The sequence below is a fragment of the Orcinus orca genome, chromosome 12, assembly GCF_937001465.1.
Source record: "Orcinus orca chromosome 12, mOrcOrc1.1, whole genome shotgun sequence".
Taxonomy (NCBI): Eukaryota; Metazoa; Chordata; class Mammalia; order Artiodactyla; family Delphinidae; genus Orcinus; species Orcinus orca.
The window spans coordinates 20,054,238-20,081,775 of record NC_064570.1 but is presented as its reverse complement, the minus strand read 5'-3'; the positions used below and the strand labels follow the sequence as shown (position 1 = coordinate 20,081,775).

General features: G+C 36.4%; 1 protein-coding gene across 9 annotated transcripts in view; it reads left to right on the top strand.

The window, feature by feature from the left end:
* Positions 1–27,538, top strand: part of UTRN (utrophin) — a 1,623,662-nt gene that overhangs the window by 248,284 nt on the left and 1,347,840 nt on the right. For 8 of the 9 annotated variants that reach the window (XR_007470554.1, XM_049695369.1, XM_049695368.1 and 5 more), the window contains one exon: positions 11,849–12,038. Coding sequence is in view for 8 of the 9 variants with exons in the window: in XM_049695369.1 (XP_049551326.1) it covers positions 11,849–12,038 (190 nt within the window). In the remaining variant the exon portion in view is untranslated. Of the gene's footprint in view, positions 1–11,848; positions 12,039–17,209; positions 17,765–27,538 lie in introns of those variants that run through there. The other variant, XM_033405689.2, reaches the window with a different exon arrangement.

Sequence of the window (27,538 nt, the reverse complement as noted above, 5' to 3'; positions counted from 1 at the left end):
CTTGCACACATACCTATACACACACATAGTTATTTATGCTGAAACATTATGAAGGAAACGAGACAATATAACTTTATGTTATAAAGAATATCCTATAGATCATTAATTATTATGTATTTTTCTCTTTGCCCTCCATCTCCCGGAAGCCATCTTTTGCTGCCTACTTTAAGGCATTTCTCGGTTTGTACAGGCAGGACGAAAAGCACACTGGCTGTGGTATCTGGCAATCCTTGATTAACATCCCAGCTTATTCACTTACCATCTGTGTGAACTTTGACCAAGTTATTTCAACTCACTGAATCTCAATTTCTTGGTTGTAAAGCAGAGAACATATCTAATGGGTAAGATTATTGTTAGGGTCAAGAATTAGGTATAAAAGTTCCTCATACATGGTATGTGCTCAACAAAAGTTTACCCCAAATTATTATCATCTGCTCTGTCATATTATGTGTTCCTTATAAATCCGTTGCCCTTTGGTCTGTTGTACAGTACTGTCTGTGGTTGAATTAGCGGAAGGTTTAGTCATCGTCAATTGTTTGTCTGTAGTCGTTTTGAATAGTCTCGATTTACATTAATGAGAAAATAATTGGTTATCTGATTTACTGAGTGCGGTATAGATATTCTAAATGTTTATTACCAGATGAAACTTTTAGAAAATGCAATTTTCTTGTTAGTGTCTTAGTCTGTTCAGTCTTCTGTAACAAACTCCACAGACTGGGTGGCTTAGAAACTACAAAAATGTACTTCTCAAATTTCTGGAGGCTGGAAGTCCAAGATCAGGGTGCCAGCATGGTCGGGTGAAGACCCTTTTCGGGGTAGCAGACTTCTCCTTTCCCTATGTGGCAGAAGGGATAAGAGAGCTTTCTCAGGCTTCTTTTATAAGGTCATTAACCTCATTCATGGTGGCTTTGCCCTCAAGACCTAATCATCTCCCAAAGGCCGACCGACCTCCTAATACCATCGCACTGGGCATTAAGATTTCAACATAGGAATTTGAGGAGGACAGATACATTCAGACCATAGCAGTTAGTAAAATCATCACAGTTGCTGAATTTACATTGCATTTAAGTGTTTTCTGCCTAAGCAGAAGTGTAACCGTCCGGGAAAGAAAGGGTGTAGTATTTTTTAAAGTTTATTTCATGTGAGAGCCACAAATACAGATTTATCTAGTGAAGGAACTTTCTTCTTTAGAAATGACACTGTCTTTCTAATTAATGTTCATTAACTTGTTAATAACGTCCTGCTGGACATGTGGAATGCACATAGTTTACGAGGGGTTATATAAATATTGTGTATACTAAAGACTGAATTTGTGAAGCCCTTGATTATTTTGAAAACATTACATTCCAAAAATTTGAATTTGCCTTTGATTGCTTTCCCAGTTATTTTTATTGTATATTTTGAAACTTTCATTATTTCTGTTATTACTTTTTCAGCAGTGATTGTTTATTGTCCCAACTGACTAATAAAAATGAAATGTTCTTCTTCAGCATTTATTCATTGTTTGATTTGGCCAGTTTCTTTGAACTGTGGTCAGTGGAGATACTCATATGGGGATTGTGTCCTATGGCCTGACATCAACCTGGCCCATCCTTTGCACTCTTAAAATGAGTGTTGTAGCAGCTGTCACTCCCAAATTAATGAGCTTAGGTGAAAAGTACTGGTAGCCATATCCTTTGAGCCTACTGTATGCTGGTATGAGATTTGGGTCAGTCAATTTGATTTATCCTCTCCGAAGCTTACTTCTTTCCCTGAATGTTACCTTTATTTTCCGACCTGTTTCTTTTATTTTCATTGCTAGCATTTCGTTTTTAGTTTTCCCTTCTGAGCTGGGAAGGAAACTGGTAAAGAAGAAAAGTGTAAAAATTATACTCTTCTTTATTTTCCTTTTTTGTTATATTGTTTTAATATTTCAATTACTGTTTTATTGCCTTTGAAAAAAATTTACCAATAATGTCTTTGTGGTATAAACCTAACAATACTAATGTTTTCATTTTGTATATAACAAGCTCAAGCAAGCAGTTATTTTCTTAATGCATTTAACTCCATAATAAACAACCTAAAGGACCAGTGCCTATAGCCTTTGTCTTTGCTTTCATTTGTTCTTTTTTCCCATGAGTTAGTTCATTAAATGTTTATTTATTTAACCTTATCTTTGTCAAGCTTTGTGATCAGCCCTGAAGCTTCAGCCATAAACAGTGCTCTGTGCCTACCCGCCAGGAAGCTTACCTTTCATAGGAAGATCCAGGTAGTAAAAAGAAAGTAATACATAATTATAGATGATGATTTGGGAGGCAAAAGAAACTAAAGAGGTGCTACGTAAGAGAGGGAATTATTTAGCTCGGCTAAATTTAGAAAGCATAATGCAGAAGGCAGCATTTGAGCTGATTCAGGTTAAGAAGAACCATCTGAAAAAAATTCTAGGGTCAACAGCAAAGGTAAAAGTCATGAGGCAGGAAACAGCATAGAATGTGGTTGAAATAAAATGAATAAGGGGGCTTAAGGAGTGGTAGAAGAGGGAGGCAGAGGCAACATCATGCTGAACTTTATAAGACATGGGAAAGGGTTTGGATATTAAGTACAATGGAAAGCTATTGGAATCAGTAAGCAAGGGATGACACTATCTAATTTATAATAGTCAATCGAATCTTGCTTAGTCTTATGAGGAGAATATATTTTAGGGGTGTAAGAGAATAATTGGGACAGCCAGTAAAGAAGTGATTATTGTGGTCCAGGTGAGAGATGGTGGGTATCCTGGGATATTGTGTACCAGCAATGGTGGAAAGAGGGTCATGGCTTTGAGATGTACTTCGGAAGTAGAAAAGATGTTTGATGGATTAGATATGTAATTTGGGGGAGTGGAAACAATCTAAGATGGCACTTTGTGAAAGGATGAGTGGTAGTACCGTTCACTGGAAAAGGCAGTGGGAGTTTCTGGGAGAAAAAATTCAAGAACTGGATGTTGACATGCTCGTTTGAGATGCCTATTAGATATCCAAGTGTATAGGTCAAATAGATAATTGTATATGTGAATCTGGAACTCAAACATTCCAGAGCTCAGATAGGAATTGGGAAGTTCTTAGCATCTACAGTGAAGGTTAAATCTGTGGGACTGGATGAGATCACTGGGAAAAGAATAAAGATGGAGAAGAGGGAGATTGATTGAGTCCATAGAGTCTAGGGTTTGGTGATAGAGCAAAAAAAGGAAAAGAGAACAGAAAAGGCTCAGAAAAGTCTTCGAATGAAGTAGAAACAAAATCCAGGTGTTCAGAAATATAGGGAAGAAAGTATTTTTAAGAGGGAATGGAGAGAGGATAATATTTCTAAGAGGGAATGATCCATTGTGTTTAATTAGGCTGAGAAATTCGAAAAGATGACACAACAGCATTCCTGGAATTCCACATTTTGGAGATTCTGGTGATTTTGAAAAGAGCAATTTCAAGGGAGTAATGGGGTAGAAAGTAGAGAATGAGATCAAGTTGGGGAAATAGAAATGATTTGTGGAAAGATCACCAGAGAAGTTTGTTGTAAACAGAGGCAGAGAGATTAGGTAGTACCTGGAAAGCAATGAAGGTTAAAGAGAGGTGAATGACTTTTCTTTAAAATGGGACATGAGAAATAAAGCATGTGTGTATGCTCATGGGAATGATCTAGTAGAGTGATGTCAGACTGAGGTGACAAAGGAAGAAGAAAGAAGTCCTTCTGTTGATAAGGTGAGATCTGTAGAATTGAGTTTGGTAAGAGCTGGGATGCTCTTTCCATTATGACAGGAAGGACAGTGAGAAGATGAGTATAGATGCATGTGGATTGCAGCCTTAGTAGTGGGAAGATGACATATTCTCAGTGCAATGACTTCTGCTTTCTTTATGGTCCATGAGGCGTGCTCTCAGTGAGGCTGGAAGTGTGACTGAGAGAAGTTTGAAGAAAGAGGATCAGTTGTAGAATCTAGGTGGGTGGGACAGAGAGCTTCCTAGGGGAACTTTAGTGCTGGGCAGTGATGGGTGCCTATTTGTGATTTATTATAATAATGTAAAGGAAAGATAGCCCTGTTGTGGTGTTCTTTAGCAATGTGTATCTACTCGGAGGCAAGTAGAAAGAATGCAGACGAAAAGTCAGACGGAGAGGGAGCAGGGGAGAGGAAGGTATTTGTAAGGTAGTGGAGACCGGGATGCACTAGTGCATAATGGTGTCTATCATGTCCCTTTCCCTGGGAGGTGCAGTCCCTCACTGGAGCCTATGGCTTGGCAAGCAGATCTTGAGTTGGATTTCAGACTCCACTTACCTGTTGAGGCAGTGAGCAGCCTATGTGCAGTTACCATGGACCTGGAGGTCAGTATATGAGCATAATGGAAAATGTCTTCTGCTTTGAAGGAGTAGGATTTTGCCTGGAAGATGGGAGAACAGCGGCTTGGAAGTAGCAATTCGAAGGAGGCGGACCCTCATTCCAACAGTTGTGCATCACGAGGCATATAGGGTCTGAAAGAAAAAAGAAAAAGATTTCGTTAGAAGTCTGCAGACAAATTGATGGCACTAGGGAAACCAATTTCACTTAAGACAGGGTAAAAGGATCTGAGGAATCTCCCAGTCGTAGAATAGGTTTCCAGGCTTAATGGAAGAAGGGTTTTGGGGGTAGATTGGGAAAGGTATGGAGCAGTATTGGGGTTATGGTCCGGTATTGGTTGGCTAAGACCAAATATCTGGTAGTGACTTAGTTAAAAGGGAAATAGGATGTGGTGTGATAAATCCTCACACAAGTTCTGACTTGAATAGCGGGGTTGCAGGTACCTCTCTTAAGCTTCCCAAGTGGTGTGGTATTAGCAGCTTAGAACAGTCTCCTTGAGTTCCATGGAGTGAATTTTTAAGTGCCAGATGATGACCCAATCTCTATGCAACAGAGACTGGTCACAAAGTACCATAGATGGTTGGGGATATCTCCAGTGACTAATTCTTCATTAAATCCACTGCGTTAAAGTGTGCTTTAATGTATTTCCTAGCTAAATGATACTTTATACACCAAAGGACAAATTACCTTGTGAAGGTACTCAATGGGAAGCTTAAAGAATTGTTTCATTGTAAGTTTTTTACATGCCACTCAAACTACTGATGCTACTATTTTCCACTCCAGAAGAGGTAAATATATTTAAATCTCATGTAACTGTAAACGTCACCTTTAAAGTATACCAAAATTTAGCAACACATATCTGTGGGTTTGCTAAGACACTCTTTTCCATTGAAGTCTTAAAAAAAAAAGACATATCTACTTGTGTTCAGACACTCTTTTGACCAATTATATGCACATGCACATTTGATTAAACAATATTATATCTTGTAGCTTAAAAATGAAGCATTATTTAACATTTAAAATAACATTTTAAAAATTCAGTTATATGGGTGGCCATGTTTTGTAATGCTACAAAATGACTATAAGCTATTTTGTAGCGTATCATAGTTGCTTTTATAACAGAAATCTCTTTAAAAGCTGAGTTTACATTTAAAAAACCCAAGTTCCCTTTAATGTAAACTATTATAAATCTGCCACACATACATTCTTTAAATCTTTTATGAGAAGTTATTTATACTTTCAGTCTGCACCATTTCTTGCATTAAAGAATTATATAGTCTGCTACTTCTGTTTGAAGTAAAAAAATTTTTTTGCTAAAATTATCCTTCTAAACTTCAAAAGTTTTTTTAGGTTTTCAGCCTATCTTTATTCTTTATGATTTGTGGGTTTTACAAGATTAAAAAAAAAAAATCTTCTCTGCCTTTGTCTAGTAGCCATAATTTCCTGAACTTAAAATCCTGCGGCATGCAGGATCTTTACTGTGGCATGTGTACTTCTTAGCTGCGGCATGCAGACTTTAGTTGCGGCATGGATGCGGGATCTAGTTCCCCAGCCAGGGATTGAACTTGGACCCCTTGCATTGGGAGCGTAGCGTCTTACCCACTGGACCACGAGGCAAGTCCCTACATGCAGTGATTCTTAATGAAGCTGAATTTGAAGCTAGGGATGGAGTGAGAATGGAGGAACTCTTCCAGTAGGTCTTATAATCTCTATGATGGAATATGTAGTTTTAAAAGGACCCCTAGAGATTCTGACACGGGCCCTTTACTCAACCAGTCCAAGCTCTTTATTTTAAGGATGGAAAAAGAAAATTGGAGATTTGAAGTGGTTTACCGCAAGGCATACAGCTAGTAAACGGCAGAGGTGGTAAAATTAGGTGGCTTCCTTCTGAGAGCAGCGTATAAATGGCATTAAAAGTAACTTATTAGCCTGTGTCATAAAGTGTGTGTACACACTTCTGAGCATCTAATTTTAGAGATTTTTTTGCCTTACGGTATTATGATAAATCATGTGAAATTCCTTGAAAATAAATAAAAGATTCTTGTAGTGTCTTGTCATGTCCAGTATACCATACTCTAGCCTTTTAAAAAAAGAATAAAATGAATGATGTGGAGAGCTGATACCTTTTAGCTAGATTCTGTTACAGATTTCATATGAAATTATATTAATTTCAAAAATCAGATTATAAGTATAAATACTATGGTTATACATTTTAAAATGTATATTTATTATAATAACATGAAGACAATTCAGACTGCTGTAAATAGAGTTTAGTTTTCAGTATGTTCATTATTTTTAGTTGTTGATTATGATCATGATAAAAAAACTATGACACCAGATATTTGTGAATTTTAAAAAATTCCCTAGGACATTTATTATTAAATTGCACATTTGCATCCTATAAATAAAATTACTTTCCCAGTATTTCACCAAATTCATATACAAGGTTAGGGAAAAATGTTATAAGCCACTATGTTTGTGGTAATTTGTTGTTACAGCAGTAATGGCCCGCTAATAGGCACCATAAGAGAAATTATGGGGTGCTATGGAATGAGATACTATAGGTTTGGAAAGTATCTGCACCAAGTTCTGTAGGGTAAGTAGAAATTAACCAGGTGGAAAGGGAAAAGTTTAGTGGGGGGATGGAGGGGTGAGGAAGGATATTTAAAGTAAAAGAAATAAAAAGTAAAGCTCTGGATGTGAAACAGTGACCACTTTGAGGGTTAGTAATTGGTTCGTTTTTGTAGGTAGCATGAGGCTTGGAGTAATGAGATGGTACTTGGAAAGGTAAGCAAGACTCAGACCATGGAGAACCTTGTGTGGCAAGTGGCTGATGAAAATGATGCATGAGGAGGTGGGCAACTGCCCCAGGTTTCACAGCTAGTCAGTGGTGGAGCCATGTCTGCCTTGATCCAAAACCTGTATTCTTTTGCTTTAGTAACCAATAAAGTAGACATCTCTTAACCATTGTCTAAAAGTTATTTTTTAGCAGCTTCCTGCAAAGTGAATACTTTTAAAGGAGAATCTGTTTTCCCATTGATGACTAGTAGATGATTTGACAGTTTTACAATAAATGCCCTAGCTTCTGGATTCAGAATGTTCCACTGGTCACCAAAATATGCTGCTGGTATTATCCAACCCAGTGGAACCAACAATGTCTAAGGTCAAGCGCTCATAATTCTCTTAGCTCCCTTTTCCTCTGAAGCACCACTTTAGGCTTTCCACCTCCCCTGCTAGCCTGGTCCTTCCTTCATGCTTGTTAAGTTTGTAAGTAAGTGTCTCTCAAATAGAGGGAATCTCTGCCTTCACCAATGAGGTTCTTAGACATTTGCATCCTTTTCCCTAGTCTGGGCATTCTTAGGGTTTAATACAGCTAATTCATAATGATGTGTTTCTACATTAGCTGTTTGCCACATAACCTGTTATGTACGTGTGAATATTCTTAAGAATAAAGGATATTGATTATGTAAGCTGAACGTGTTTGACTTTGCTAAATTTTATAATTACTAAATTTTATATGAGTGTTCTTAAAATTAGAATCGTCTGTTCATGGTTGATTAATTGTGCCTGTATACTCCTTTAATTCTAGTACTTTTTTGGCACAATCTTTATTTGGGTTTTTTTTTTTTTTTTTTTTGCTGTACGCGGGCCTCTCACTGTTGTGATCTCTCCCATTGCGGAGCACAGGCTCCGGACGCGCAGGCTCAGCGGCCGTGGCTCACGAGCCCAGCCGCTCCGTGGCATGTGGGATCTTCCCGGACTGGGGCACGAACCCCTGTCCCCTGCATCAGCAGGCGGACTCTCAACCACTGCACCACCAGGGAAGCCCTGGCTATTCTTAATATTTTCTTCAGTTGATATTTTAATAGTTGAAAATATGGGCAGGGTTAGGTGGAAGATAAAACACCACCAACCACCCAAATTCTGGTGGATAACTTCTAAATATAAAAAATTAAATATATGAATATAATTACAAAAATATTTAAAATACTGTAAGATTTATAATAGAGTATAGTGGTACTCTCACTACTCACTACAGTCCCTCTCCCTAGCGGCAGCTTTTTTCTTCCCCTTGCTTGATCATGTTAGTTCTATTTTTATGTTTTTGAGGAACTGCCATATTGTTTTCCATAGTGGCTGTACCATCTTATCATTGAATTTTTAGAGAAGCAGATATTCAGTGTTGACATTATTATGCCTGTCTAAACATCATTAATAGCCAGGCACTAAAGTTTACTATGATTTTGCTTCTTTGTTTATTTTACCTGAAATTAATAATTGCCTTGTTTTTATACGCTTAGTTTTCTTTGCACCTATTGCTAATTCTTCCCACATTTTCCAATGGCCTGTCAGTGATTGACAAGGTCAATCACATTAAGCAGTCTATCACTTCTAAGATTTTTTCTTGTAGACATTTCTTCTGGAGACAGCTTTCCAGGCCTGCTGCACAGCCATTATCCTGGGGATTTTCTGTGCTTTCCTCCTAGGATCTCATGGAGTTTGTTTGTTTTTGTCCTCTTTTGAGTTATTGTTTTGTCAGAGTGTCTCCTTTGTTAATTTTGTCAAATTAAAACAAGAAACATAACAGCTGGAATGGTGAAGACAGCCCTCATCTGATCCAGTTTGGTGCAATGCCCTCTTTTCTGAGATCTCCTTTCACCATTAGCATGAGAGCCTGTTGGATTTCTTGTTTTTCAGCTTTTTATATTGTCTTCTTTCTGGATTTATGAACTAGGTATTGTAGAGGACTTCTGTCAGTAGCTTCTTGAAAAGTGGAGTTTGGGAGGTAATTTTAAAGGCATATTGTAAAAAGATTTTCATTATTCTATAAAACTATCATAATGCTATAATAAAGACTCTGAGGAATATGGAGATACAAAAGACTGCTTCTGCCCATAGTGAGTTTATGGAACAGGGAGACAGACAAGAAATCTCTATGATATAGATAAAGTAAAATTTAAGGGTGAAAAAAGATCACAATCTAAGGGCTTTTCCAGGATACATATCATGAATTTCTGAATGAAGAAGAGTTTTGACCTTTTATGAACTCAGGACAAGGAAACCTAATTGGGCTGAGATGTTCTGAAGGAGGTAGCTTTAACCCTTAAAGGATTGGAAGGACTTTGATAGGTGAAGATTGTCAGAAGGACATTTTTTATGTGGGTATAAAATTATGTAGACATAGTATTAAGAATATTCTAGAGAAAAAGGAACATACCACTTTGATCTGAACTATTGGAAATAACTAGGGGCGTAAAGCTGGAAAAGTAAGTTAGTGATAGATTATGGAGGACATTGAGTTCCAGCAGAAGCAATTTGAATTTGTTCTGTAGGCAGGCAAACACTGTTGGCGGTTTTTCAGTAAGTAAATGCTGAGTTGAAGTTGATGACATTCCGGAATGTCGTATAAATGGGATCGTAGTATGGAGCTTTTATGTCTGGCTTCTTTCACTTAGCAAAATGCATTTGAGGTTCCATTCATGTTGATGTATCCATCATTAGTTTTTGGATTTTTATTGCTCAGTAGTATTCCATTATATGCATGTACCCCAGTTTATCTATTTACTAGCTGATGACATTTGGGTTATTATGAGTTTTGGACCATTATGAATAAAGCTGCTATGATCATTTGCGTACAGGTTTTGTGTAGACACGTGTTCATTTCTCTTGGGTAAATACTTAGGAATAGGATTGCTGGCTTGTATCTTAAGTGCATGGTTAACTTTATAAAAAAACTGCCAAACTGTTTTTCAATATGGCCATACCATTTTACACTCCTACCTGCAGTGTATGAGAGTTGCAATTACTTTACATTCTTATCAGCACTTGGTTTGGTCATTTTCTTAAAGCCATGCTAATATGTAGTGATATCTCATTGTGGATTGGATTTACCTTTTTCTGATAGTTACTGATGTTGAGTAGCTTTTCATGTGCTTCTTGCTATCCGTACATCTTCTATGATGATATGTCTGTTTACATCTTTTACCCATTTTTTAAAAGGAATGTGTTTATTGATATGTAAAAAAGATACTTGTTTATTATAAATTCAAAGAATGCAGAAAAGTACAAATAGGAAAGTAAACCACATCACATCCCAGCACCTGGAACTATTTTAATATTAGGTTAGTGTTCCAGACATTTCCCCCTCTATCTGTATATACAGATAGAAAGATGGATGGATGATGATAAATGGATGGATGAGTGGATGGGCAGATAGAAAAAATATGTAAATAAGATCATATTACATGTGTTGATTTTTAAATTGTGATAACAGTTCATATACCATGAAATTCACCCTTTGAAAGTGTACAACTTAATGGTTTTTAGTATATTTTCTCTGTTGTGCAGCCATTACCACACTCTTAATTTCAGAACAGTTTATCACCCTGAAAAGAAACCCACCACCCATTAGCAGTCCGTCCCCATTTCCCTCTACCTTCCAGTCCTAGTCAGCAACTAATCTACTTTCTCCTTCTGTGGATTTACTTCTCTTAAGTAGTTCATATAAATGGAATCACACAATATGTGGCCTTTTGTGTCTGGTTTCTTTCACTTGGCGTAATGTTTTCAAGGTCCATCCATGCTGAGCATGTATCAGTACTTCATTCCTTTTTATGGCTGAGTAATATTTCGTGGGTGAATATACTACATTTTGTTTAGTAATTCCCCTCCCAATTGATGGATATTTGGGGTGATTCTGCTGTTTGGCTCTTCTAAATAATGCTGCTATAAACATTTTTGTATAAGTTTTTGTGTGGACATATGTTTTCAGTTCTCTTGGGTTTAAATACCTAGGAGTGAAATTGTTGGTGCCCATTCGCAAATTAAGTTGTTTGTTTTCTTTATATGGAGCTTTGAGATATATGAAATTTTAAAGGTTGGATTTACAGGTGTGTGTGTCTGTTAAATCATGCAACTCCAGGGTAGTTATATGCTTTAATTTTGGTGTAGATTTAATGAAAGCTTTATAAAAACTTGATTGTCCAGTGTCTTCCGAATATAATATTATTATATCAGCTTGAAGAACCAGTTTGCATTGATCTGAAGTGTTTAAAATATATAAAGTAAGTCCTTTAAATTATTTGATTGTATCTTAAACACTTCTTCAGATTTTACTTCTTCCTAGAATTCATTTAGTCACTTGTATGAATATTTATTGATATTGCCTTTTGAGTGTCAGGAATGATACTAAGGTACTGAAATAAAATGTATGGGGAATAACAGCATACAATTACGAACTGTAAAATGTTATAATTATTTTATGATATGGATGTGATTTTGTTAATATTTATATCTCTCTCCCTCTCCTTCTTCTCAAAATTCACATTACCCCTCCATTAAGGATTATTCAAGACACACATATAAACAAATCTCCCAGTTACATTAGGTACTTAAATAAATAAAGGTTGCTTGGAGGCCATCTGTTAATTTTTCTTTAGGGTGTGCATGATGTGGACTGTCACACTGTAAGTAACGGAGACGTGCCTGTCGTGTTGTTCCTTGCAGCATTGCTGACAGACAGAGTGCCTTGGAGGGTGAGCTGAGGACAGTGCAGGCCTCTCGCAGGGATCTGGAGAACTTCCTAAAGTGGATACAAGAAGCAGAAACCACAGTTAATGTGCTTGCAGATGCCTCTCAGCGGGAGAATGCTCTTCAGGACACCGTCCTGGCCAGGGAACTCACACAGCAGATGCAGGCAAGTGCACGGGAAACTGCGCCTTGTATTTTAATTTTTGCTGTGCTCTTTTGATCCATCTACATGCAAAATTTATTACCGTTCAAAGGTGAGGTTGTCGCCTTATTTTGGTATGAAATCCATGCTCCCCTATGAATAATTGGTTTCTGGAAATAAGATCTGTAAAGTACTTTTACTTAATAATGGAGGAAAAAAACACCTTGTTTTATGGGAGTAATAGTTTTTTATTTAGACTTACAGGCTCATAACTATTGTATTTTTCTGTCATTTTAAGCCCTATTACAGTTAGCCTTATTGAAGCCTGAACGATAAGGGCATTTCCTCTTAACAGGAAGTTATTTCTTTCTCCATTTATTATAAATACTTAATATAAAAGCTGCAAAGGCTCTGTGGCTTAGTATACAACCAAGAGTATTAGGCTTGAGGGTGTTACTTCTATGTCTTTAGCTTGATAGCTATGATTGTGAATGCAGTCTGAGGTTCACATTTTCTTCTACATGAAATGTGATAACACAAAATCTTTCCCTTAAAAAAAAATTTGAGGAATCTAATGAAGCATATCTGAATCTTTTTTCTGCCCCCAAGTACACCTGCTTCGGTGCCCTTGAATTTCCCATTTTCTTTGTGCAGAATAACCTACTCTTGCCCATCACAGGCCTTCTCACTTAGAACTTGGTTTTAAACCTATTTCAATGGAGAAGACTCCTTGTTTACCACAGTTTTACATCTGGTTACTTCTTTATGCTGTGCCATTCTCACAGCATTTTGACAGTTATTATTTCTGATATGCTTGTGAACTCATGATCCATTGTCATCTGATGCCCGTCTCCTCCTCTAGTTGATCACATGGTTCTTCAAGGGCAGAGATTGCATTATTCCATGTTGTTGCCTATGCAGAGCTCTGTGTGGAAATTCTAAATAAATACAGACCACTGCCCTTGGACCCTAAAACTTCACCATTATGAAATTCAGTATGATGACCTTTTTCTGAATCCTTTCTTAGGAAATCTTTTCACTTGAAACATCAGAATGTTCACAAATGTGTGTGTGGGTCTGGTTGAAGGGTACAGAAGCTTTCTTGGAATTATTCTTACAAATTTTCTCTTAAGTTTGAAATTATTATCCTTAAAAAGTTACGAATTTTAAAGAAAGACCCTTTTGGAATAGACTTATTAATAATTTATTCCCATGCATAAAGACTATTAGGGTGTTTTATGGTTGAATTCTCAAGATTAATTTAACAAAAATCTATGTTTACTTATACATTACTTCCTATTTCTTATTCATTGATTCATTGCATAATACACTTGTGACTTGATAATGAGAGTGAGCAGGCAGGTATCAAAGATAAATCTGCTCTTTTTTGTCTTTTTTCTCTTACCCTCTGGAGTCTTATGAGGTCACCGTAAATGTTAATTGATAAAATATTTAGCCATCATCTCATTTTTAGAGGGCTATAGAGGGTTCTAAATGTGGGTATGTGCTAGAATATATTATTTTTTATGACTTAAACAACGATAAGCCTGACCTATTAATGCTCACAGATACTCAATTTATGTAATGATGTTAAACTCAAAACATACCCAGGCTATGCACTCGAGAAGGTAACAGTTTTAGACAAAGAGCAAAGGAGGCTTGAAATGAGCCTTGTTTTAGCAGGTCTAAAACAGACCTGTTTTAGAGTTTAATAATGTCTTCCAATACATTTTATTCTGGGATATATTCTTACATAGCCAAAAAACTCTTCTCAATATTTAATGAATATTCAAATTGTGGAAGAAATACATGTACATAGAGATGTTTAAAATCTTTCTGAATAAAAATAACTAAGCACAGGATTACTTGTCTTATGGCAACCAGCATCAAGAAAGAAAGGTTGCTGACTAAAATACATTATAACACGAATGATAAATGCTTCTCCGAACTAATTTAACGTTGCTCAAATAGTCCATTTTGTCTCATAAGAAATATTAAAGAGGGCATTTATCAAGAGCCTGTTAAAATCTATCTAAAGATAAACACATGCGTTTGTTTATGTTTTGGATGTTTCACATTATGGTAGCTCACATGATTTTTCACTCCCTTGCGCCTTTGTTACATGCTCTTAATTTTAAAACGTTCTCTTCGCTTTGTTAAAAAAAAAATCCATGGCTTTGTTTTGGGCACCATATAGGTAGATGATTTTTAGAGACTTAGTACCATTTGCTGAGTATTTCTGAGGCAAAAGAATTTTAATTTTCCTTTGGGTTTGTGTATTAATGACTCTCCTTTTGTGTGAGTGGACAGTTAAAATGAAAACTTATTTGGAAATGGAAAGATATCTGTTGAAGAAAATGAATGTGGAAAAGCACCTGCAATTATAAAATAAATGTCCTGGTGGCATGGCGGTGGTGGTAGACATGTGTGCGTAAGAACGATGGAATAAGGACCCTGGCAAGTATGTGCTCTGTGTGCAAGGGGTGTATGTAGAACTGCTTACACGACACGTTCTCTGGTTGTACTTGCTTTGTGTCTCAACACAGCTGGATGCAGGGCCGTGGTAATATTTCATGAAGGTGAAGAAGTTTATTCTGTATTTGGTTTAAGGTGAATTTGGGTACATTTTGATAAAGCATAGTTTGGAAGCGCAATGGAAGATGAAGATGAATTTCTGAGAGTATGCTATGATGCATGCCATTTCTGGTAAGAACGGATGATCGCTTGGATTTACGGATTTATGTTTCACTGCCCTGCTGCAAGGCAGTTAGATTTTTCTCCTCAGCAGAGGACTATTGGCAAGAGAAAACCTGATCTTTTGGAGACAGAAGCTCCTGGAGAGCTGAGCGGTCCAGATCATAGAGGATCTTGTATGACTTGCTAAGTATTTCATATTTTAACCTGGTGGCAATGGGGAAAAGTCCTTAAAGCATATTAAGCAAGGGAGTGTTGCAGAGGGATTTGTATTTTATAGGAATCTAGCCAATGGCTTTATGGAGATTGGGTTTGAACTGGGCAAGACTGACAGCCGAGCAGTCCGTTAGGATACTCTAGCCATCTGGTCAGAGGTGATAATGACTAGAAATGAGGCAGTGACAGGGGGAATACACCTAATGACTTGATAGTATGGGTAGACTAAGGGCGGGGGAAGGGGTACTAACAAAGAAGATTGCCAGGTGGTGTTAGAATCTGACATTGGGAATATAGGGAAAGAAGTCAGGGCAGCAGTGCAAGTTAGTGCAGAGTGTGATGTGATGGTAAATTCCATTTTGACTATGATGAAATGAGGCATCTGAGTAACATCCAGGAGGAGATGCCTGCTATGCAGTTGTCACTGTGGATCTGATTCAGATGAGAGAATTTGGCCAAAGATGCAGAAACTTTTTTTTTTTTTTTTGCTTTTGAATGAAAGTCTGTTATTGACTTCCCGGTCAGTTTATCTATTAATTCAAATGCATTTATTCTGAATCATGCCCATATTCTAAGATATTATTATCATTTTAATTATATTTCAAAATACAAGCTTTACATTTTATCAGTGCCAGTTAATTAACATACTTCGATTCTTTCCTGGGTAAAATTCTGTTGCCCTGTTGCCTTTCTGGGGTTGGTGTTTTTGCTCTCTGCTTTGGGATTATTGTGTTTTCATCTCCTGTGTTCTCTTTCAGCCTAATTTTTATCCTCTTTTCCATAGGTGCAGACTTTAATTATTTAGATCGTTTCAGATTTTCCCCCATACCCAGCTCCATACCCAGCATAGTGTTTGGGGGGTATTACCTGTACTGTGGAAACTTCACCTGCTGGTTTAGGGACAGGAATTACAACTTTTTTTTTGATAACAGCTTTATTGGAATTTCTCATACCATACAATCCATCCATTTAAGTTGTACAATTGAGTTGTTTTTACTGTATTCTCAAAGTAGTGCAACCATCACCATAATCAAATTAGAACATTTTTGTCACCTCAAAAAGAAACCCTGTACCTCTTGGCTATCAGTCCCCTATTGCCAGTTCTCCAACCCCTAAATAATCACTGATCTACTTCCTGTTTCTATACATTTGCCGAATAAATTGCTATTTTTAATTACATCATTCGTTGATGACCTCTTCCGATTTTGGCTTTATGTAGATATTTTGACAGCGTTAGCCTATCCAGAGGGAGGCAGTATAGGTTCTCAGTATAGAGCTGCAGGGAAAAAGTAGACAAGCAGAAGCCCACAAAAACACTGTTTGATAAACACAACCCTGTAAGACCCAATTTAGGGCTTTAAGTCATTCTAAAATTGAAGGACTGAGAAGGCAGGAAAAGTAAAGAAGAGAAACAAATATTTTTAAATGCTGCATTTCTTTTAAAAAATCATGACAATAGTAGAGAAAGGTGAAAATGCAGACTTACCCAGGTTATTAATTTGAGCAGGACACTGATAATGGGAAACCTCTGGGTTCTATTTCTGGCTGTGCCCTTTGGCCCAGTCATTTAATCATTCTGGGTTATTTTGCTTATTTCCTAACAGTGCTTTACCCCAATTGATATTTATAATGGTATTCAAGCTGAAGTAGAAAATATTATCTGAAATGTATACATATAAACAGAAAACCCCAAAATTCTGTACTGCGTTTTTCTATCTATATGATATATATCTATATCTATCTCCCTCTCTCTCTCTCTCTCTCTCTATATATATATATATTTATATACTGTCTTATATTTCTTACTCATAAAAGTAAAACAGCTTTATGGCAAATAAAATGAGATGAAGATTCTGTCTAAGGGGAAATGTGATAATTTGGAATGTTAGTAGTCAATTACAGACTTTGTTGATTTTTTTTAACCTTACTGTTTAATTAGAGGAGTCTTAACCTAACACTGGAAATTCGATTTCTGATGGCTTTCCTCCTAAGCAAGCATCTGAGAGCCTGTAGATGACTCTGCTTTTAGGGTATCTTAGGTAAAGCCACACACCCCCTGCAGGTATTTTTTGTTTTGTTTTACATGATCTTGTTCTGAGACCTGTGTGGAGGTGATTTATTAGCATTCAGCATCTGGGCTGATATTAGAGTCCAGTACCCTTCTGTTCTGCTCAAGATTTGTAATGGGCTCTATTCACTCATCCCACAGAACACAGCCAGAGCCGCATTTAGTCGGGGAGCAAACGCATCCCTCTTTAGAGAGAGTGAATGCCACTCGATCGCTTAATATAAGCCCGCTACAAGGCATGCATCTTGGTGATGTGTTGACTCTCTGCTCCCAGGGGATGTCTGCTTTGTATCTGCAGCTTTAATGTTTCACTTAATATCCTTTTTGGCTACTGAGCACACTCCTCGCCCGCAGCAGGCAGCGTTTTGGCTGCCCAACAACTTGCTTCATTGTCTGGCCGTGCCGGGCTGAGCAAGTACTGGCTGTGAGCATCTACTGGGGGCTTTCTGGGTGGCGTTTGTGTATGTTTTTTAAATTGAGAAGAAGTTGAAGGAATACCAGCCTTCATTTGCCTAGCACCTAAGTCCCCTGTATTTTTCAAATGCTTTCCTGGAAACGAGCATGCTCAGAGAACTGGCAAATCATTGTCCAGTGACCGGGAGGAAATGATCATTGCTCTTCATTTATAATGCAAATTGTGAGGTGTCTGCAGAAGTGTGGTAAACTTAAAATGATGGCTGTGGTGAGAACGTCTCTGCAGAAAGTTGTGGTTTTGTTACATCGTTTACAAAGGATGGCAGTTTCTTCTCCTCGATATCAGAAGCTCTGTAAGGTAACTGAGTGATTGAAAATGAGGATCTCTGGTGTCAGACAATTCTACTGCTTCTCAGGATCTAAAATCTAATCTTTCAGGGTTCTTATCAGGGAAAGATTCCTTTTCTTAGTGACTGACTGTGAAAGCCATTAAAGTGAATTGCTTAATTAAATTTTGTTTAAGAATCAGGAACAAGTACTATTTTAGTGCATATTTTATTTTGCAATTGACAAAATCTTGTTTTTTTGAGAAGGGCTAGTGAACTGTTTAGAGAAAATACAGCAAAACTACATTCATTAAGACCTGTTACCTCTGAGATACTTATGGTCTTAATAGTAAATGGCAAATTAATCTTAAGTAAATGTCAGTAAATTTTTAAAAAGTTTAAAATAATCTTTGAGTAGGTTACTTAAAAACTGTTCCTCTCTCTGTAGTTAATTGTTTATCAATTTAAAAAAAATAAAACACATTTTAGGAACTACTGGACTTCATCTTATGGTAAAATACTTATTCCCCATATTCTTGAATCTTCATATACTATAGTTAAACGTGAAGAACTGCATTTTATTTGGACAGGTGGATTAAGTACACTTTCAGAAGGCAACTTGTTTGACAGTTGCAAATTTCAAATACTACGTCATCCTAAACATAAAACATTGAATGAGCTCCTATATTTTTTTAAAAAGTTAGCTATTATATTTTTGATCATTGTTTTGTTTTATTTAAACTAGGTTCATACTAGCTCATTACTTTGTCAGAAATTGGAGTGATTTAAGAAAGGAAGGGAGGAATTATAACCGGAATGCTAAAGCAATTTATCCAGCACTGCAGTACAATATTCTTCCTTTATTTCATGTTCTTAGTGCCATTCGCAAGAATGTATCTTGTTGCCCTATTAGCTGCCCAAACTCATTTGTAATTGTAACAACTGTCTCTAGGACAATGTTATTTTTCTGATGTTATAAAATAGGACATGTCTGAGCACCTAGGTCCTGCTTATTATATGGTAGTGGATTAGAGGGGAAAAGCAGAATTTTATTAACTCTGTCATATATTCTTATTTCTAACAGTTTGGTCAATTAAATGTATTTCTGTCTGGAATCTTTTTTTTTCTGAAAAGTTTTAGGAGACAGATTAAGGTAGTGAGCATTCTTTGCAGAGATACTTAGAAGTGTTTTCATTTGCATAAGAAGTTAATTAAAACTTAATACAACTTAATTTATTCATTTGTAAGAATTCATAAATTATTTATTTTAATATTTTGTGTTTTGGTGCACTTCAGAGAATAAATTTATTCTGGTAAAATGTTTATGTAGTTCATGAACAAGCAGTTTTGAAAATAGAGAAGAAAAGCTCATTCACTAATGCATGTTATTTTATCCTTTTAATCTACAGGTATGAATATTGTTTTATTAGCTGGATCATTTTTCTGATCCATTTGTATGCATACTTTCACAAAATTAGGTATTTTCCTCAAGTCATGTGACCAAGGTATTAAGATAGTTTAAGGTGAAAAGTGGAAGTTCAAATACTGGAGAAGTTTGCTTAATTAGTTTCATAATCATACCCCAAATTAGCACAAGTTAAGTTAATGAAGTCATTGGATAAGTTAATTCCCAACAGAAATACTCTTTGGGCAGACTTCTTGAGATTTATAATTTTCTACAGAAACCATTAAATTTAAATGTTTGGAATTAAGTGTTACTTTTTTTCTTAGAATATTAAAATTTGTATTATTCTCAGTTAAGATGTTATCTTTCACATTTCTTTTCTCAAAAGCAAGATTTACAACTATACAGATAACGAAATGAGAGATCTACAATTCCAGTACTTTCCAGCAGGTGTCAATATAAGGCAGTGATACATGAAATTTGGCTCAAGAACCAGAAATTTAAAATAGGAAGTGGCAAAATTACTATGAAATAAATATATTTTATTTGATTGGTTATATTTTGAAAACTGATCTTAATTACTGAACTATATTAGGTCATATAACATGAATAAAAGTTTTAGTTGCAGAATTGCATATTAATTAACAGTTGCCATCTCAAATACTGACATGGGTAAAGTATACCAATTGAAAGTATTTAACTGTATTTTAATTATCAGTAGTCTATGTGTAATACTTAAAAGTTTAGATAAGTTTGCTATTCATTTACTTTAAGACACTATAAATTCTTTTCCCCTTAAATTTTAAATGCTATCATGACTATCTCTTCCTATACCTTCTACATTCTCTAAATTTAGTTTCTTAGAAAGGAAATGCTAAAGGTTCAGTGTTTCTTCATAAAAATGTAGAGGCAGTCTATTGTAAATACATTTACAGACTGAAATGAATGGGGAAGAGTGTTAGGAGACATGACTATTTTAAATTCATATTTGTGTTTTGAAATCCAGTGTCTGTTAATATTTTATCCCCTTTTTTATTCCTCTTATAGGATCTCTGCTTTTACGTATTATATGGAAATTCAGTCTTTCATCAGACTTTTTCCTCTGTGATACCTTATCTTTCTTTGCTTATGTTCATGCATCTTTCGTCTATAGGAAAATAGCTTATGTATGACACATTTGGAAATCTGTGTTGAATATTCTCATTTTGTGTTTTTTTCCTGTACGTTTTGAAGATTAGGGAGGAATGAAAAGAGACACTTGGAATTTATAGCTCTTGGAGTTAAAATATCCCTTTCCCCTTCTCTTAACCTACTTACACTTTCACTTGTATTTTTTACGTTTAAAACTATTTCTTCCTGGTCATACATCCCATAAAATTTGACAGGGTACTGAAACATAAGTCCTGCTTACTTGAAGATATAATTAGCAGCATTGAAATTGCCCTGATGACCTAAAATCACCTTATGTTGGATGCTAATTTTTCCAGATATGGTGTTGATTGCTTAGTTCCTTTAAAATATTAATTCTATAAAAATAATTTTTCTTCTACTAGAGCACAGTAAAAGCAAAGGTGAATGTAAATGATTAAAAAATAAAGTTGACTTTTAATTTGTTTTCACTGTTACCTGATTATTTTGGGCTGTTTCATCACTAAATCTTTGCAGTAAACGCTGAATAAATTTGTTTTATAAGTACCATTCTTTTCCTTAGTGCCAATTTTCATAAAATATTTATTAATTGAGGACATGGTAAAAGCAGCTTTTTGTAAAGTGGATTGAGATATGAGCCATTATAGAAAAATAAGAAAAATATAAAACTAGTGTTATAAATTGAATTCCTCATTATTTAAGCATTTAAAAATTTTTAAGTAATATAACTTCTATTTGCCTGCATATATATATACATAACTCACTTTAGCTTACATGGTTTTGATCACCTCCAAACCTTTTGATCAAGTAGTCCTATCAGTAAAAATACTTTAAATATATGTGTGTGTGTATATATATATATTATATATATATTCATATAAAAATTATACGTATATGCCATGGTAAGATTCCACGTTAAATATTAGTAAAGTGTAATTTTGTTCTTATTTTCTGCTGTTCTCTTCTTGCACCCTAGTTGGTAGTCTTTTATTCTCTTTGTGGTATATACACACATTTTGGTGCTACTGATTCATCCGTACAGTGAAACTCTGACTATTCTTAACCTAGTCTTCTGGAGCACTCAGGCTTTCAGAGCAGTGCTGATCTCAAAGTCATCCCCGAAAAACCATGTCTCCTGTGGTATCAGAGCAGCTGCCTCTGAGCACTCTGTGAACAGAGACCAGAAGATTCTACCTAGCAATCTGATTGATGGGTGGTGTCTACAAAAGTCTTGCTGTGTGTGTGTGTGTGTGTGTGTGTTCGTGTTCGCATGTAGACAACAGAGAGCTATGTGAAGGCTTATGGTGCCGAAAAGCAAAGGTATATGATGACAAAGGCAAATCATCTCTGAACAGATTTTCAGATTCACTGAAGAAGTATGTTTACATACCACTTTTCATCTACGTGTGGGGGTCCCCTTTATTTAGAGGTAGTTAAGGATGATTATGTGTTTTTAAAGAAGACACAGAGTGGAATGGTGTTGTTCAAATGATTTATACCCCATATAGTTAAATTTTATGCTTCCTCCCCACCTTTCCCTCCCTTTTTTTTTTCTTGGAAGATTCTGCATTCCTTGAATAATTCAATCCTCGAGTGTTCTAGGGCAATGGAACTTTACTTTGTCATGTTCTGAGTATTGAGATATATATATTTGAAGGTCAACTCTCAGATTCCCTCAGTTTCTTTCCGTACTCAAATCACACACATATTGTTTGAACCATAGGAAAGGTCAGAGGTCTCTCGCCTGGAGGTAGAACTCCAGTTGATCACATGAGCACTGTCTCTTCTCGGTTATGTGAGAAACACGGCTTGGTTAGTTCAAAACATTTGTGAAGCCTGAGGTATTTAGGGAAAAAAGTGCCAAATGTGGACGGATTTGCCTACATCTCATCCACCTCCATCGATGTCCTGGGTATGTTGCCTCAGGGCTGTATGGACACCTGGGCAGATTACTTCCCTTACTTTCGCTCTGTTTCTGTGCTTTTTCAACGGGTTGAGATTACAGCTGAAAGTGAGGCAGGTCAAGAGAGACAGTACCTACATCCCTACTTGTCATCAGATGTTTTCCTGTGGCTTCCAAAAGCAGCACCACTCTTTACATGACTCCCTGATCTCTGTTTCGCCACAGCTCCCCAAGTCAATGTGTATCTTAAAATTATTTTTTAAAAGTTATCAAATTAACATTTTGTTAATCAGAAAACTTATGCTATCAATGACTTTTAGCTAAAAGCAGTATCATCAGATATGATGTAATGGTTTTCCAATTAACTAAAAAAAATTGAAACCATTCTACAGGATTGCATTTTAAATAGCTTTTTTTTTTTCTTTTTCTTTATTTTTTTTTTTGCGGTACGCGGGCCTCTCACTGTTGTGGCCTCTCCCGTTGCAGAGCACAGGCTCTGGACGCGCAGGCTCAGCGGCCATGGCTTATGGGCCCAGCCGCTCCACGGCACTGGGATCTTCCCAGACCAGGGCACGAACCCGTGTCCCCTGCATCAGCAGGCGGACTCTCAACCACTGCACCACCAGGGAAGCTCCTATAGTAGGGGACTTTAACACCCCACTTTCACCAATGGACAGATCATACAAAATGAAAATAAATAAGGAAACAGAAGCTTTAAATGATACATTAAACAAGATGGACTTAATTGATATTTGTAGGACATTCCATCCAAGAACAACAGAATACACATTTTTCTCAAGTGCTGATGGAACATTCTCCAGGATAAATCATATTTTGGGTCACAAATCAAGCCTTGGTAAATTTAAGAAAATTGAAATCATATCAAGTATCTTTTCCAACCACAATGCTATGAGACTAGATATCAGTTACAGGAGAAGATCTGTAAAAAATACAAACACATGGAGGCTAAACAATACACTACTTAATAAGCAAGTGCTCACTGAAGAAATCAAAGAGGAAATCAAAAAATACCTAGAAACAAATGGCAATGGAGACACGACGACCCAAAACCAGCGGGATGCAGCAAAAGCAGTTCTAAGAGGGAAGTTTACAGCAATACAATCCTACCTTAAGAAACAGGAAACATCTCAAATAAACATCCTGACCTTGCACCTAAAGCAATTAGAGAAAGAAAAACAAAAAACCCCAAAGTTAGCAGAAGGAAAGAAATTATAAAGATCAGATCAGAAATAAATGAAAAAGAAATGAAGGAAATGATAGTAAAGATCAATAAAACTAAAAGCCGGTTCTTGAGAAGATAAACAAAATAGATAAACCATTAGCCAGACTCATCAAGAAAAAAAGGGAGAAGACTCAAATCAATAAAATTAGAAATGAAAAAGGAGAAGTAAGAACTGACACTGCAGAAATACAAAGGATCATGATAGATTACTACAAACAACTCTATGCCAATAAAATGGACAACCTGGAAGAAATGGACAAATTCTTAGAAATGCACAACCTGCCGAGACTGAACCAGGAAGAAATAGAAAATGTGAACAGACCAATCACAAGCACTGAAATTGAAACTGTGATTAAAAATCTTCCAACAAACAAAAGCCCAGGACCAGATGGCTTCACAGGTGAATTCTATGAAACACTTAGAGAAGAGCTAACACCTATCCTTCTCGAACTCTTCCAAAATATAGCAGAGGGAGGAACACTCGCAAACTCATTCTACGAGGCCACCATCACCCTGATTCCAAAAGCAGACAAAGATGTCACAAAGAAAGAAAACTACAGGCCAACATCACTGATGAAAATAGATGCCAAAATCCTGAACAAAATACTAGCAAACAGAATCCAACAGCACATTAAAAGGATCATACACCATGATCAAGTGGGGTTTATTCCAGGAATGCAAGGATTCTTCAATATACGCAAATCAATCAACGTGATATACCATATTAACAAATTGAAGGAGAAAAACCATATGATCATCTCAATAGGTGCAGAGAAAGCTTTTGACAAAATTCAAAACCCATTTATGATAAAAACCCTGCAGAAAGTAGGCATAGAGGGAACTTTCCTCAACATAATAAAGTCCATATATGACAAACCCACAGCCAACATCGTCCTCAATGGTGAAAAACTGAAAGCATTTCCACTAAGATCAGGAACAAGACAAGGTTGCCCACTCTCACCACTATTATTCAACATAGTTTTGCAAGTTTTAGCTACAGCAATCAGAGAAGAAAAAGAAATAAAAGGAATCCAAATCAGAAAAGAAGAAGTAAATCTGTCACTGTTTGCAGATGACATGATACTCTACGTGGAGAATCCTAAAGATGCTGCCAGAAAACTACTAGAGCTAATCAATAAATTTGGTAACGTAGCAGGATACAAAATTCATGCACAGAAATCTCTGGCATTCCTATACACTAATGAAGAAAAATGTGAAAGTGAAATTAAGAAAACACTCCCATTTACCATTGCAACAAAAAGAATAAAATATCTAGGAATAAACCTACCTAAGGAGACAAAAGACCTGTATGCAGAAAATTATAAGACACTGATGAAAGAAATTAAAGATGATACAAATAGATGGAGAGATATACCAAGATCTTGGATTGGAAAAGTCAACATTGTGAAAATGACTCTACTACCCAAAGCAATCTACAGGTTCAATGCAATCCCTATCAAACTACCACTGGCATTTTTCACAGAACTAGAACAAAAAATTTTACAATTTGTGTGGAAACACAAAAGACCCCGAATAGCCAGAGCAATCTTGAGAACAAAAAATGGAGCTGGAGGAATCAGGCTCCCTGACTTCAGACTATACTACAAAGCTACAGTAATCAAGACAGTATGGTACTGGCACAAAAACAGAAATATAGGTCAATGCAACAGGATAGAAAGCCCAGAGATAAACCCACGCACATATGGTCACCTTATCTTTGATAAGGGAGGCAAGAATATACAGTGGAGAAAAGACAGCCTCTTCAATAAGTGATGCTGGGAAAACTGGACAGGTACATGTAAAAGTATGAAATTAGAACACTCCCTAACACCATACACAAAAATAAACTCAAAATGGATTAAAGACCTAAATGTAAGGCCAGACACTATCAAACTCTTAGAAGAAAACTTAGGCAGAACATTCTATGACATAAATCACGGCAAGATCCTTTTTGACCCACCTTCTAGAGAAATGGAAATAAAAACAAATGGGACCTAATGAAACTTAAAAGCTTTTGCACAGCAAATGTAACCATAAACAAGACCAAAAGACAACCTTCAGAATGGGAGAAAACATTTGCTAATGAAGCAACTGACAAAGGATTAATCTCCAAGATTTACAAGCAGCTCATGCAGCTCAATAACAAATAAACAAACAACCCAATCAAAAAGTGGGCCGAAGAACTAAATAGACATTTCTCCAAAGAAGATATACAGATTGCCAACAAACACATGAAAGGATGTTCAACATCATTAATCATTAGAGAAATGCAAATCAAAACTGTAATGAGATATCACCTCACACCAGTCAGAATGGCCATCATCAAAAAATCTGGAAACAATAAATGCTGGATAGGGTGTGGAGAAAAGGGAACACTCTTGCACTGTTGGTGGGAATGTAAATTGATACAGCCACTATGGAGAACAGTATGGAGGTTCCTTGAAAAACTACAAATAGAACTACCATATGACCCAGCAATCCCACTACTGGGCATATACCCTGAGAAAACCATAATTCAAAAAGAGTCATGTACCAAAATGTTCATTGCAGCTCTATTTACAATAGCCAGGACATGGAAGCAACCTAAGTGTCCATCATCGGATGAATGGATAAAGAAGATGTGGCACATATATACAATGGAATATTACTCACCCATAAAAAGAAACGAAATTGAGATATTTGTAGTGAGGTGGATGGACCTAGAGTCTGTCATACAGAGTGAAGTAAGTCAGAAAGAGAAAAACAAATACCGTATGCTAACACATATATATGGAATCTAAGAAAAAAAAAAAAGGTCATGAAGAACCTAGGAGTAAGACGGGAATAAAGACACAGACCTACTAGAGAATGGACTTAAGGATGTGGGGAGGGGAAAGGGTAAGCTGTGACAAAGTGAGAGAGTGGCGTGGACATATACACACTACCAAACGTAGAATAGATAGCTAGTGGGAAGCAGCCGCATAGCACAGGGAGATCAGCTCGGTGCTTTGTGACCACCTAGAGGGGTGGGATAGGGAGGGTGGGAGGGAGGGAGATGCAAGAGGGAAAAGATATGGGAACATATGTATAACTGATTTGCTTTGCTATAGAGCAGAAACTAACACACCATTGTAAAGCAATTTTACTCCAATTAAGATGTTAAAAAAAATTGTATTTAGAAATAGGGTTATATTACCTCACTTGTAGAGAAGTTTATCTTTCACTCTTCCTCCTTATTTTAATTGAAAAATGTTTTAAGTAATGTTTACTACTGCGTTATTTCTTAATGAAAGAATCTGATGATTGTTTTTCACTTTCATTTTTGTACTTTTCTGCATTACATAAAATCTTGGTAACATGTAAAAAAAAAAAAAAAAAGCTTCCGTTAGTCTCAACTCAGGTGGCAGAATGTTGAATACCAACCACCACGTATCTTTCTGCACTGCAGGGTCGTTTCATTCTTCTTCCTTTCTAGGGCACCAAGCCAGCTTCCATATTAAGATACATTCTCTGCCAGCAAAATCATACAATTTCCAAACAACTTAGATTCACATTGGAGCTACATGAAAGGGACCATGTCTTCTGAGCAGGCCTAGTGGCCCCTGAGGCAGTAGTTATCTAGTCATAAGAAATATTCTGAAATTTCTATTTAATCCAGAATTAGGGCAGCCATAATTTTTATAATCTACACATTATCTCAGATGCTGGTGGGCACAGGGAAGATTTGGGGAGGCTTGAGGAAGATCTTTCTTGAATTTCAATAATTAAACTTTCTGATGATTCTCAGATGATTTTTGCCTAATCTCTGTTTTGAGAGTGAGGTTTTGATAGGTACTGAATAACTTGAATTAATGACTGTAATGACTGGGTGCTATTTTGCATTAATATTTGAAGCAAATCTTGAGTTGCTTCATTACATAGCCTGTCATTGTGGGAGATACGTGGTGTGGTGGTAAACAAAGGGCAACATTTGCTCTTTTTGAAGTAATTGTTTCTAATGGAAGCCTAATGACCTATTATGCTTATTTATAAAAGCTGAGCAGCAAATCTTGATAGGAAGCTATTGAAAGATTGGAGAAATTATAATGTAAACCAAAATCTCAGGAAGTCATGTGGTTGAGGATCAA